The sequence below is a fragment of the Vulpes lagopus genome, chromosome 1 (genome assembly GCF_018345385.1).
Source record: "Vulpes lagopus strain Blue_001 chromosome 1, ASM1834538v1, whole genome shotgun sequence".
Lineage (NCBI taxonomy): Eukaryota > Metazoa > Chordata > Mammalia > Carnivora > Canidae > Vulpes > Vulpes lagopus.
In genome coordinates this window covers 24,525,850-24,540,419 of record NC_054824.1, presented here as the reverse complement: position 1 = coordinate 24,540,419, position 14,570 = coordinate 24,525,850, and the positions used below count along the sequence as shown (strand labels likewise).

The 14,570-nt window shown below is 41.7% G+C and overlaps 1 protein-coding gene across 1 annotated transcript in view; it reads right to left on the bottom strand.

The window, feature by feature from the left end:
- Window positions 1–1,859: 1,859 nt before the first annotated feature.
- Window positions 1,860–14,570, bottom strand: part of GABRR1 (gamma-aminobutyric acid type A receptor subunit rho1) — a 38,509-nt gene continuing 25,798 nt past the window's right edge. Inside the window, exons 5-9 of the mRNA XM_041757316.1 lie at window positions 13,174–13,256; window positions 10,997–11,137; window positions 8,208–8,360; window positions 6,261–6,457; window positions 1,860–5,430 (exon numbers count right to left, since the gene is read on the bottom strand). Coding sequence (XP_041613250.1) covers window positions 5,137–5,430; window positions 6,261–6,457; window positions 8,208–8,360; window positions 10,997–11,137; window positions 13,174–13,256 — 868 coding nt within the window. The 3' untranslated portion in view covers window positions 1,860–5,136. The remainder of the gene's footprint in view (window positions 5,431–6,260; window positions 6,458–8,207; window positions 8,361–10,996; window positions 11,138–13,173; window positions 13,257–14,570) is intronic.

Here is a 14,570-nt window from a genome sequence, read left to right as displayed (position 1 = left end):
AGAAGATTGAGAGACTTTCAGAGATCATTTTTTTGTTCTCTAATCGTGCTTGAACTATTTTTCTAAGCATATCATTAAACTGGCCATACTAACATTGATTGCTTTCTGAAAGAAGATCTAAAAGGAAGAAACTTACTGGAAAATTACAAGTGCAGTCCTATTAAAATGTGCCTGAATGCAATTTAAAACTTGGCCTTTGCACACAAGAAATCTTGCTATTGTGGCCAGTGAAATTTCCTAAAGCAACTTCCGTGTCTCTTCATTCAAATAATTCCATTGACCTCTCAGCCTACAAAAATTTCCATTTCCTTGGAATATATCATTTTTGGGGACAATGTTTTAGAATTTCATTCATCTAGATGTAATTAGATTAAAATTAAGATTATATTTAATATTTGGTGCCAGAACCTGTCTTCTTGCTCCAGTGGGTTTTCCCCAGTGTTAATACTACTCTTTGAAATGTCAATTACATTTTTAAGCCAGGGAAATGGTGAGGATTTGGGGAGTATTTACTTTTTGCATTTCTTTATACATCGTGTTTCCCTGTCTCCAGTTGTCAGAATAAATGAGACCTATAAAAAATTGAGCTTTTATATACTGGAGGATCAGATAGGTATAGGAGGGTTCAATCTACTCAATGCCAAAGCTACTATCAAATTTATCTGACAAATCAAACTGTCAAACCCTGTAGAAACCAAAAAGAGATTGAATTTTATCTTGCAGTCAGGGTTGTATTCAACTTTCATTTGGCCTGAAAATTGTTGGTTTTTTTTGCCCCCTGCTTTCTTTTTTTTTTTTTTTTTTTTTTTTTTTTTATGATAGTCACAGAGAGAGAGAGAGAGAGGCAGAGACACAGGCAGAGGGAGAAGCAGGCTCCATGCACCGGGAGCCTGACATGGGATTCGATCCCGGGTCTCCAGGATCGCGCCCTGGGCCAAAGGCAGGCGCCAAACCGCTGCGCCACCCAGGGATCCCTGCCCCCTGCTAATCAGATATATTGTTTTCATCAAGAGTTCATTTTTTCTTTTCCTTCCCTGACTTCTTAGTCTGTCTCTTTGTATGAGTTCTTTAGTGAGTTATCACAAAACGAAAGGTTTCTGAGTTTGAAGCTTGGGAATCTTTAATACAAATACACTACGTGAAAGTGATGTGGAGGGACACCTGGGTGGCTCAGTGGTTGAGCCTCTGCCTTGCAGTCCTGGGATTGAGTCCCACTCTTGGGCTCCCGGCAGGGAGCCTGCTTCTCCCTCTGCCTATGTCTCTACCTCTCTCTCTGTGTCTCTCATGAATAAATAAAATCTTAAAAAAAAAAAAAAAAAGGAAAAGTGATGTGGAGAACAAAGGCAAAAGAAATGTAGAAAAAAATTAAACTTCCTTACAACTTACAGCCCATTGACAAGTACTTGGGACAGGCAAGGTAGCCTTCTTCAAGGAGCTCAACTGCTTCAGTGTTAATACTCTGCTAGAAGCAAAAGGCAACTTTTGCTTGACATTAGCCAGACCTCTAGGATCCTGTACATCTTCTTTGACATATGAAAAACGCTTTGGAAACTTCCTTTATCTGTACTTTCCCCTCCTCCCTGCCCCTAAAATATATGTTAGCAATCATCCTTGAAACAGATGGCCCACTGATGCACATCTGGAGGGTCTCATGACTAAGGCTTTACTAGACAGTAGTAAACAACCGAATCCTAACAGTTGGCCCTTCAAGGTCTTGGAAACCTTGCTTCCAAATTTTTTTTTTTTTTTATTCATAGAGACACACACACACACACACACACACACACACACACACACACACAGGCAGAGACACAGGCAGAGGGAGAAGCAGGCACCATGCAGAGAGCCTGACCTGGGACTCCATCCAGGGTCTCCAGGATCACGCCCTGGGCTGCAGGCGGCGCTAAACCGCTGCGCCACTGGGGCTGCCCGCTTCCAAATTCTTTAGAGATTTACACTATCTCTAACCCCTTCGCAATCCGAAAATAGATCATCAGTCACCTCTCACAACCCCACCACAGCTCTTTCTGGCCACAGGTCCTGTCCCCATGATTTAATAAAACTACCTTTTTTGCACTCTAAAAACAAAAATTAAAAAAAAAGAACTTTTTTTTTTTTTTGCACCGAAGACATCTCAAGAATTCTTTCTTGACCATTTGCCAGACCCAATGTGCTACATCAAAAGTACTTGTTTGTGGGGCACCTGGGTGGCTCAGTTAGTTAAGCATCCAACTCTGATTTCAGCTATGGTCTTGATCTCAGGATTGAGTTCAAGCCCCATGGTGGGCTCCACACCCAGTGGTACTTTTGAAAAAAATACTTGTTTATAACACTGGGTTTTACAAATGTGAGGTTTCACTGTTACTAACAAGCCATTATTTTATTCTAAAATCTAGCATCCTACTCTTCTCTATAAAATGTGAATTATGAAAAAAACTAATAAATATTGCTTAGGAATATATAATACAGAAAGAGAATATTGCCATTAAGGAGAAGCTGGTCTAACCCCAGTTCCTTCCTGGTTAACACTGTGCACAGTTTTATGATGTCCACATTATAACATAAAAATGATAAGAAACTTTAAAATCCTGAACTACCAGAGAATAAATTATGTTTGATATAGTTCAAATCAACAGTATTTTACAGTATTTTGACTCTTTAAAAATTATTCGATATGGGCATATGATGATACCTGCCTCTTAACCAGGCAATATTGTTAACCAAATATTCCTATTCTCTAGTCATGCCAGCAAAAGTTTATTAAGTACTATAGACACCCACATGCATGAAGAGGTTCTCTCCAAAATTATCCATCAGAAAGAGGGAGTTGCTTTATATTTGGGTCTTTACAAAGTCGTATTAGAGTTCTGTCTCAAGCACAGCTTTGACAGCGAGGTACAGCCTTGAGAAAACATTAGCATGGAAATCACCTCCATCAATGCTAGTTTGAAATGCTTAAAGAGGTCACCTGAGAGAATTGCTTTAAGGTGGCAAAGAAATTGAACATGAATTTAATCACTTTTTCTTCCTAACTACCAGTGTGGCTATCAGTGTAAACTTTAAAAAGTAATACCGTATGTGATTACATTATAAAGATCAATAGCAAACATCTATAGGATGTACTATTATGCTAATGAATAATTCCCGTGGACATCTGTTCTGGACGGAATTGTGCCCCCTTCCTGCCCCCCAGTTTATATGTTGAAGTCTTAATTCCCATTGTGATTTATTTGGAGATAGAGCTTTTCAAGAGGTGATTGAGGTTAAATGAGATCATAAGGGTGGAGCTCTAATCCAATATGACTAGTGTCCTTATAGAAAAGGAAGAGACACACCAGGGTTGTGTGGGTTCAGAGAAGAAGGTGGCGCTAGGAGACACAGCAAGAAGGTGGACTTCTGCAAACCAAGGAGGGAGACCTCAGGAGAAACCAAACTTGCCAACACCTTGATCTTGGCCTTCCAGCCTCCAGAACTAAAATAAGATAAATTTTTGTTGTTTAAGCCACCTACTGTGGCAGCCTGAGCAGACTAGACTAATACAGCATCCCATGTGAGTTTCCCAAACAAGGCAGTTGGAAATTCAGATGATGTGCCCTGGAAACCTTGCCAGGTGACTCTGAAGTGGCCCAAGTCATGAGGAAGAAATGAATGGCAAGGATATTGGCAAAGAGTTTGATTGAAATTCCTTCATAAAATAAGCATGAAAAAAGTAATGTTTTAAAAAAATTTTAATATTAAAAACTAATGTTTAACAATTTCTTCTATATCCCTCTAAGTATCTTCTTGAGTTTGCCAAAAAACTTTTTGTTTTCATGAGCCTTTATTGAGGGAAATGGGAGACTACCTTGTAATTAGGATTTGTGCAAATATGGTTTTATTTTCATATGAGAATGTAGTTCTCATATGAAGAAATATGATATTATTTAGTATGGGTGCTCAGTCCAATTAACTTTGGAAGGAAAATGACATCATTGTGTATAGAATTCACTTTATTAAAGTGAGTTTCAAACCAATGCTGTTTGGATGAGTTTGGTGGGGGTTGTTCCTGTAGATATATAGTATTAATAACTTCTCTATTTTTAAATAATACATCAAATTAGGACCCTCTCACTTCTCCGTTGTCCTGGCAGGAGGTGGCCATTGTTTTCTGGTTCACAGAAAATGCTGGCATTCACTAAGCGTAATTGGAGATCTTCAGTGATGTCTTCCCATTTCTTTTTCTTTCTGTTCTTTTTTTCTTCAGAAACCACGTGAGCATCTTCATCCCAGTGGGTTACAGTTTGCCCCCAATTATGCATTTTCTTAAAATGTTTATGCAGAAAACGGTCTATTCCCAAGTTCCTCAGTAAAAATATCACACTACTGAGAAAGGATTTCACTTTGAACTAGGACATGCTCCAAGGTGGAGCTCCATGAAGCAGTGATTATGAAACAGGAAGCACTGAAACACAGGTTTTCTAGGCTAGTTATCTCTAGGACAGAACTGACTGTGTGCATAGACCCTCTCAGTTTCCCTACCAGGGAAATTCCCCCCAAGTCAGAAGCCATTGCACCAATCTAAAGAGCTTTGCTTCTGAAAGAGGTGAAACCTTATGAGCCATAAGACGAATAAAAATAGGAGTATTATTATTGCCTTGTATTAAAATAAACATGAGGAGACACATTGAAAAATAGGGAATAGACTATGAAGTGAAGCATAAATTTTGGTCAAAGTGGGGATTTAGGTGCATGTATATGCCATGCAAGTGAACTCTAGGTGCTTCCCAATTCCACCAAGTCCAGAGAATACAAGGACATAGGGGGTCATTCCTGTGAATAAGCACCTAGGCTCTAAAAGAGGTTGAACTACAATGTGTCCACAACACTGGCAGCATGCTTTTCCAAGGCATCCTGGTTAACAACGATCACCAGTTGCTACGGATGTCCTATTCCTGCAGCACCAAGTAGAATGCTGTGGATATAAGAGGTGGTTAGTAAGTACAAATTAAACCATAAATGTCTTGTCAATGTCTTGGAAAGACAGAGAAAGGTGGGTAGTGGGAACTTTAATTTCCTCATTACCTTAAATTAATTTCATCATACAGGTACATCTGTGGTACAGACAGAAGAATGAGAAATGTATAGAGTTACAGGCATTTATGAGAAAATAGACCAGTATATCAAATTGAATAAAATATATGCTGCTGGAAAAATTATCCTGGAGTATTTATCAATAGCATGGGTGTCAATCCTCATGCTCACGTAGCTGCTCCTCTGACTTTTCCTCTGGGGAGAGCTCCTTTCCGAGGCCAAGGTCAGCTGTACCATCATCTTGTCCGGCTTCTCTCCATTCTCTGGGGTGTAGTTGCCCAGGTCATTTACCTCCCCATCGCTGTAGCTGCCATCCAACATGACCCCACGTGGCTGGGGCATTCCACAGGTGCATGGAAGCTGCAAACACAGCAAACACACACTGGGATGCGAGCTCAGCTTCATCTCTCAGAAGAAACTGCATGGTGGCCCAGGTTGCCTTTTCTAGTTTCTTTTAGTCCCAGTTAGGGACAGGGTATGGGAAAACAATGGTGTTGGCGCCATAGACGTTCTAAAAAAGCAGGTGCCCATTTTTGTTCCAAACCTCCAAAGCAACTTTTGTATCAGAGACTAACTTGAATGTTCATGATCAAAGAATTGTCTGTTCTCCATGAGATCATAAACTGATATGAGCCCTGATAAAAATGTTTTCAGATAACATTACGTGTGTGTGTGTGTGTGTGTGTGTGTGTGTGTGTGGTGTGATGGGGTGGGGTTTGAAAGGTGTAGCATTGTGGAGACAGCTTACTCCTATTTAGTATTAGTTTTCTGGAGTTTTCCTTTCACATATGAAAGGAGAATTCCTAGAATGAAAGATGGGCCACCCTGGAAGTTTTTGTCATTACACCTCTGTGTCTACAAATAGTTGTTCCAGCATGTTGAATTGTCATCTATTTTTAGCACTGAACAATCAACACCACCACAAATACAGAGACTCTGTTTTAGTTAACTTGGCTTAGCTGCCAGTATATGGTAGGTGCTACATAAATATTTGAATGAATGAGTGATATAGTCCAGTGTAAATTTCACACTGTTTTAACATACTATTTGGTTTGCTCTACATACCAACTGGTGAAGGAGGTGGAGAGGGTGTCACCAGCCCAACTTATAGAGAAGGTCTGACCTGCCCGTGGTCTAGAGCTGGACCAGGCTCTACCCCTGAGCAGACACTTTACTCATGGTAAGGTCACCTTGTCCCGCAGCTTCCGCTCCTTGCGCTCCTGCACGGTGGTCAGGTAGTTGACGGCTGCGTACTCCAGCACCGAGAGGAACACGAACACGAAGCTGACCCACAGGTAGATGTCCACCGCCTTGATGTAGGAGACGCGGGGCATGGAGGCGTTCACGCCCGTGATGATGGTGGACATGGTCAGCACCGTGGTGATACCTGCAAACAGAGTGAGAAATAAGCCCAAGTTTGTCTTTCACCGAACACCCTGGGTGGCTTTGTGTCTCTGTTCTTTGTCCCTTCTGGTCCTCCGGCCTAGAATATCTCCATCCCTGCCCCTCTGTCTAGCAAACACCTACTCATCTTTCAAGACCTTTTATTTATTTATTTTTTTAAGACCTAGCTTTTATGAACTTTCTTCTGTTCCTCCACCCCTCATGCTCACCCTTCCTCCTCCACATACTCGCATATTCATTAGGACACCTGTATCACTTTGTCCTTCTGTAGGGAGCCCACCCTAGACTGTTTGACAGCAAGACATTTATTTCTGTTCAATTGGTTAAAACAGAGATTGTATAGGGGCTCCAGGCTGGCTCAGTCAATGGAACACGCACTCTTGATCTTGGGGTTGTGAGTTCTGGCCCCACATTGGATGTAGAGATTACTTAAAAAAATAAAATCTTGGGCAGCCCGGGTGGCTCAGCGGTTTAGCGCCACCTTCAGCCCAGGGCGTGATCCTGGAGTCCCTGGATCAAGTCCCACAATAGGCTCCCTGCATGGAGCCTGCTTCTCCCTCTGCCTATGTCTCTGCCTCTCTCTCTCTCTCTCTCTCTCTGTCTGTCTCTCATGAATAAATAAATAAAATATTTTAAAAAATAAAAATAAAAATAAAATCTTAAAAAATAATAAGTAAATAATAAAACAGAGATGATATATACAAGGAGGTAGATAAGTGTATCTTGTAACTACTTCTCCAAAAAGGGGGAAAAGTGTGCAAGGTATATTTCAGTACTTGTGTCCTTGTTGCTGGTGTAGAACCTCACAGTCCTGGGCCTATACTGTCAACTGTGCTGGACCTCGCTGCCCATTGCCCTCTCAACAACATTGACTTGAGGACTCAGAGATCAATTTTACAAAGAATGATGTTAACCTCATTTGGGGGGGGTTAGATTTTTGAAACTGGAATATTTGTTTATTTAGCATAGTAACTGTTCAAGCTATAGAATAACTGTTAAAGGACAAGTCATTTGTTAGTGGTATTTGCCTGGGATTTCAAATTAAGCTCAGAATATTTCTTGGCAAACACTAAGTCACAGGGGACTGGAGTCACCTTAAGGGCCAGCTCGATTCAGTGTCACTAAAACCTGGGTGGAGGTCACCTGCTCCCTTGAAGCCTCTGAACCATCTGAACAATGGTGATGTGTGTGACTGGGTGGTGCGATATTTGAAGTGGGGGAGAGAGTTGATGGCAAATTTAGCTATCCATGGAGTTCTTACAGAGTAGGGATTTTTCAGACTTGAGTATGTATAAGAATTATCAGGAGACCTTATTCAAAATGTAGGTTCCAGCCCTTTCTCAGGGATTATGGTTCTATACATGTAGATGAATCACAGGATTCTTTTTGCTCCAGAGATTCCATTGCAAAGATCCCTTGGGCGATCTTTTGAGAAACCCTGCTAGAAAATGTAGTTTCCTTATGCAGGTGGCCAGAAAAAGCACCCACACACCTAGACTGTGGACCCCAGAACATGGTTCTAACAAGACTAAGGTGGGCACTTGTAGGGCCCTGGAAACAGTTTTGCCACATAGGTTCTTAATAATGGCATTTTACCTGTAAATCAATACCTGGTTTTTCCAAGTTATAATGCCAACAGGGGTTTAGAATCAAATTTGAAATGAATGGTTTTATCTGGAAGAAATTATTTGTATTTTTAGATACCTGAAATACACATTTGAGATATTCCTTACCTAAAGGGACTCTGGCAGGTACAGCTCTGCGGTCAATCCAGAAGGACACCCAGGACAACATGACCATCAAGGTGGCAGGAAAGTAAGTTTGGAGCAAGAAAAAGAAGATGTGGCGACGCAAAGTGAAGTTAATGTATAGACGGTTGTACCAGCCTGGGGGGACACAAGGAGGTAAAGATAGCACGCACCATAGCTATTCAGCTCCTTCACGCAACACATTTCATTCAGGGAATCATGAACGCCTTACAGACTTCACTGGAAACTTGCCACATCTTTACAAAGTGAAAGAAAAACCGTGGAATGGAGTGATTATATGATAACCTATACCACATGGGTTAGTCCGTCTCAAGAAATTTTTGGCCCTGTCTTTACGTAAAGGAAGCTTCTTGAGAAGGTGATTTAAGATTCTTGTTAAAAACAAAACAAAACAAAAGACTCTTGTTAACTCAGGGATGCCTGGGTTGCTCAGTGGTTGGGCATCTGCCTTTTGCTGAGGTCACGATCCTGAGGTCCTGGGATCGAGTCCTGCATCAGGCTCACCACAGGGAGCCTGCTTCTCCCTCTGCCTATGTCTCTGCCTCTGTCTCTGTCTTAAGTAAACAAACAAACAAACAAACCTAAAAATAAATAAATAAGACTCTTGTTAACTCATCCTTTGGAGGATCCCTGGGTGGCGCAGCGGTTTGGCGCCTGCCTTTGGCCCAGGGCGCAATCCTGGAGACCCGGGATCGAATCCCACATCAGGCTCCCGGTGCATGGAGCCTGCTTCTTCCTCTGCCTGTCTCTCTGCCTCTCTCTCTCTCTCTCTCTGTGACTGTGACTATCATAAATAAATAAAAATTTTAAAAAAATGGATAAAATAAAAAAAAAAAAACTCATCCTTTGGGACAGAGCCCAGTAGTGTCATCGTCACCTGGTTGCTTATTGGAAATGTAGACTCTCAGCCCCACCTCTGATCTATCGCATCAGAATCTCCTTTTAACAATACTCCCCACGTGACTGATATGTCTGATAAAGTCTGAGAAACATTTATTTAAACAAGCCCCTTTGGGATTCTCTATGGAGGAAAAAGTTTTAAAGTTAAAATACCAAGCTAACCCTAACATTGCATTCAGGAGCAATAAACACAGGTTCGCTATGGTTCAGCTCCACGCTTGTGTTCTCTCTACAAGGAAAAAAAATGCTTGGAGGCATTCAAAGGAACAGGGGAAAGATGGAAGGAAAAGAAAAAAGCAAGATAAACCTGAGATGATGAGATTGAAAATGAAACAGAAACTTGGCAACATTAACTTGAAAACCTGGCATCCTGAACAATGATAATGCAATGGTTATCACTGTAAAACAGTCTCAGGAAGAGATTGTGGAGGTGCTGTAAACTGAATGTCCCTCCCCCCACAATTTTTGTTGAAACCTAATCCTCTACATGATGGTATTTGGAGGTGGGGCCTTTGGGAGTGATTACATCATGAGTGGGATTAGCGTCCCTGTAAAAGAGACCTTAGATTGCTCCCTTGCGCCTTCCCCCATGTGAAGACACAGCGAGAAGGTGGCTGTCTATGAACTAGGAAACAGGCTCTCATTGGACACTGACTCTGCCAGCATCTTGATCTTGGACTTCCCAGCCTCCAGAACTGTGAGAAGTAAATTTCTGTTGTTTAGAAGCCACCCTGTCTATGGTATTTTATGATAGCAGCCTGAACAGACTAAGAAAAGAGGAAGAGTCAGAATGCTAAGGATGAAGCGGGAGTCCCATGAAAAACCAAGACTTGTGTGATATATACAGAAGATAAGATATGCTGGATTGCCACGATATGTTGGGAATACAACAGTGCCTTATATTACAGATTAGACGACTTAAAAGGTTACACTTAGTGTGCAGTCATGTAATGTTTTGGCAATAGATACTACATAAAGAAGAGCGCCTCAGTGGCTCAGTTGACTAAGCATCTAACTCTTGATCTCAGCTCAGGTCTTGATCTCAGGGTCATGAGTTCAAGCCCTGCATTGGGCTCCACACTGGGCATGGAGTGTACTTAAAAAAAGAGAAAGAAAAAGAAAGAAGAAAGAAAGAAAAGAAAAGAAAGAAAAGAAAGAAGAAAGGAAGGGAGAAAAGAAAGAAAAGAAATAAACTACATAAAGATTTGAATAATATCATCCTAAAAGGTGATTAGTCAAGACAGAGGTAAGTGTTGGAGGGAGCTGTTCACCTCAGCTGCCAGGAGGAAGACCACAGAGCATGCCCCCAGGCAAGGAGAGATGGCAAGCTCGTTCAGACCTGAGTGTGGAGCCTCACAAGGTCATAAAGGGGGCCTGTGTAAGCAGTATACTTAAAAGAGAATTAGTTCGAGAAAAAAGGGAAAAAGAGAGAGAGAGAGAGGATTAGCTGAGTGGAGCAAAGAAAACAGAAATCAACAGACCTAAAATCCTACTATTTCTTGCCTACGGAGGAGGAGGTTCTGGGAATCCTATGGGGGGAGGGGAGATGCCAGCTGCTAAACCGGCAAAGTGATTGGCTCAAACAAAACTCCTCACATGGCTTATGTTTGTGTCCTTACTAATATTTTTTAGGTTATCACTTCGGATGCTTTGATGGCATCCAAAAATCACCTCTCCCTGGTTCTTGCCATCCCCTAGACCTGATTTAGGAATTCCACCTTTGGCTTCACATCTAGGTGGCACAACCTCTGCTCATCTGACAGCCAACTCACACCTTTCCTAAAATAGAGGATGACCCACTGCAGCCAGACTAGAACCCACCCTAGCTCTCAGCCCCCACCGTGCACACGCACCTGTGCTGCTGTAGAAGGCCAGTTTCGTGGTGGTGTGGAATTCTTGAATGAGGAACTGGGAGAGTGAGATCCGTTCATCTGTCTTTAAGGAGTCGTTGCCTTTTTTCCAGTACAGCATGAGGTCATCCTCTGTATAAGCATCTGAAAAGACGGAAGACGGCATCAGGCACAGGCCTGCAGTGGTAGGAAGACAGGCCTATCTGTGGGGCTCCGTGGAAGCAGGTCCAGATCTCACACACAAACTGGGATTACAGTAAGAGAGTCTGAATAACCAAATCACAGTCTAAACAAAGCAAAACAAAATACAAAAAGAAAAATGAGTTCTCCCCAGTCTTCCAGAAGTCATGAGAACAACACTCTCGAGCCTAAATGCTCATACTTCCTGCAAACACCTTCACCCTACAATCCAGCCTGCCACTTATTAGGTTAAAACAAATGAAATTGCTATACTTGCAGATCAGAAATGGTGAAATCGTGGCAAAATTGCATACACGGTTCAGTCTTAAAAACCTAGGCTGATTTCGCCTTCTTTTCTGCTTCCAAGGTGTGGTACTGCATCCATTAGTGGCTAATATCTTTAAATACTCTCAAGGCAAGAAGAGCTGCATTCTGGGAAAAAGGACACGTAAAGTGCTGGCAGCAGAACACAAGCCCCTTCTCTGCAGGCCTCCAGGTGCTTCTACCCAGGGCCCCGTTAAGGATCACTTCCTGACCTTCGCCCACCTTAGGTGACCACACACATTATTCCAATTGAACAAACCTACCTGCAGCCTGGACAGAGCTGAGGTCCAGTCTGCTCATGTATGTAACAGTTCTTTCTGGAGCTCCCCAATGCCCTATTTCATTCCTCTATTTTATTCTATCTCTTACCCTTGACCTGTGTGTTGGTTGGTTTCATGTATCCACTTGGCTAGGCTGTTATTCAATCAAACACTAATCCAGGTGTTCCTCTGAAGATGCTTTGTAGATGTGACACCTAAAACCAGTTCACTTTAAGTAAAGGAGATGATCCAGGATAATCCGCATAGGCCTGATCCAATCCATTGAAAAGCCTTAAGAAGCTGATCTGAGGTTTGCCCAAGAAGAATAAAATCTGCCTGTGGAGGGCAAGATCAGGCCCCACCCAGGGTTCCCAGCCTGCCCTTCCCAACAGCCTGCCCTGCAGATGTCAGACTTGCCTTACCAACCCCCCATGCTCACTTGCGAAAGCCAATTCCTTGCACTCAGTATCTCTTACTATGTGTCTCCAATATTCTGCTTCCCTGTGGCACCCTGAAGGATACAACTGGAAGAAGCTACATTCCCAATGGAGCTTCCTGGGTCTAGTGGGGAAGACAAGGTTCTGGAGACAATGAGTTAAGTTCTTCTTAATGCTATGTCCTCAGGCAAATTACATCCCTCCTTGTATGATGAACATTACAGTAACCTGCTCACTGAATCTGGGGAGGATGAAATGACGGCAGGCCGAAGCCCCTATGCATTGGGCAGTCACCCCCTTGGTCCCGGGATTTACTACTCCCTTTTCCCACATTCAGTGCCCTATGGAGCTGTCCTCTTGACCCTCTACCTCAACATCCCTGCCCTCCTTGGTCCTAGATGACTGAGCCAGGGGACACCTGGCTCACTGTCACAAGTACAGGCAGGCTTATAAAGGTCCCCTGTGCCAAAGGGATGCCTCACTTGGGCTTGGTTACCAGCCATGTGTGCAAGTATCCTAATGCCCCTCAGTTGTGCCTAAGGACCTCTAGCACCACATGTGATTACCTTGGCAAACCTGTTTTTTGCCAAGAAGTCTTTTCTTTAACAGAAATCTTATTCAGAAGAACAATAAAACAGATAAAAAATGAGCTCATACATTGGACGATGTGTAGAGGTAGCTGCACAAGGAGACCCACATTTGCTGAGCCCTCTACCCCGCTCCCTAGCAATTGCCCCAGTTCCCCAGAACAGAGCTTAAAACCATTGCTCTGGCGCATTTAAAGGGTCACTTAAGGGAACAGAAGGTTTTAGTTTCAAACCTGTTGCTGATTTTCATAATTACCCTGGACTTAGCTTTTTAATTTAAAAAAAAAAAATCACTTGAAAAGCACAGCATGAATGAGGAGCACATGCTGTTCCTGCTACGGAGAGTTAGTAGTCTTTGTGTGATCTGTGTGCTGATGTCCCAGTCTACTCACAGCTTTCAATTTCAAGTGAGCATGTTTGTGTGTCCAGGGGAAATCGGCTGAAGTCCATGTTGCACATTGCAGTCACTGTAACCCTAGAAACAAAAAGACAAACATCCAAATTTTCAGAAGTTGCAAAATACAAGTGCAAAATGGTAAACAGAAAAGGGCTCTGTTTCCTTCCAATATAACTGCCTCCTTATAATTCATAATAAGCAAGGTGTCAAGATTTAGACAAGTAGCTTTATGTATGATAAAGTCATCTGAGTGCTCTGGGTTTTATGTTTTATTCTAGAGGCTGTGTGAGGCGGAGGATCTCTACCAACTTCTATCACGTTCAAGCATATTATTGAAGCAATGGTCTCAACCTATATAAAAATGTGAAGTAAAAACTCATATGATGTTGTTAAAAGAAACCATAGGAGTATATATTGTTTTCTGGTTTTATATAAATTCAATTTTTCTGTTCTTTTATTGACTTTATTGATATTCAATATTTGAATACAACATATCAGAAATAATATTAATGAAGCACTTATGCCAGTGGTCGAATTTGGTACTTTTTTTATAATGTTATTATTTTTATATCGATAACAATAGCTCCTAGTGGGCATAGGTATTTTTAGTGGCTAATTCCATGGAGATCATAGTAATGAAAAAACACTGAAAGACTTTTTTGTACCAACATGCAAGCACTTGCTGGCATCTGATGGTTTTGTTTCAGAGTTTACACAGGAAAATGGGCTTCTGCATCAAAGAGTAAACAAACACAACACAGATCATTAGTTGTACATGAAAATCTCCCATCCTGTGGGGAATCTCTTGGCAGGACATGATTAACAGTTATTGGCTGATACTGAACAAACTATTTTTTCTTTGACCAAATTTTTGCAACATATATATATATATATATATATATATGTTGTAGAAATTATCTGAATAATTCATAGCCAAAAAGACAAAAATCACTTTTAATTTAAATGGAAATTTCAAGGAAGAGAGCCCTCTTGAAACTGAATTATCCAAATATTGGCCTTATTTTCCCCCTTCCATGTGAGTATGGAATTGTATTCTGAAAGAGATTTTCTTTCTTTCTTTCTTTCTTTCTTTCTTTCTTTCTTTCTTTCTTTCTTTCTTTCTTTCTTTCCTTCTTTCTTTCTTTCTTTCTTTCTTTCTTTCTTTCTTTCTTTCTTTTTTAAGGTTTTATTTATTTGAGAGATAGAGAGAGAGAGAATGATCATAAGCAGGGGAGAGGGATAGAGGAAGAAGAGAACTCTCTGCTGAGCAAGGAACCTGATATGGGACTCCATTCCAGGACCCTGGGATCATGACCTAAGCTGAAGGCAGACTGAGCCACTCAGGCATCCCTGAAAAGGATTTCCTATTACTGGCAGCTGAGTAGCCTTATG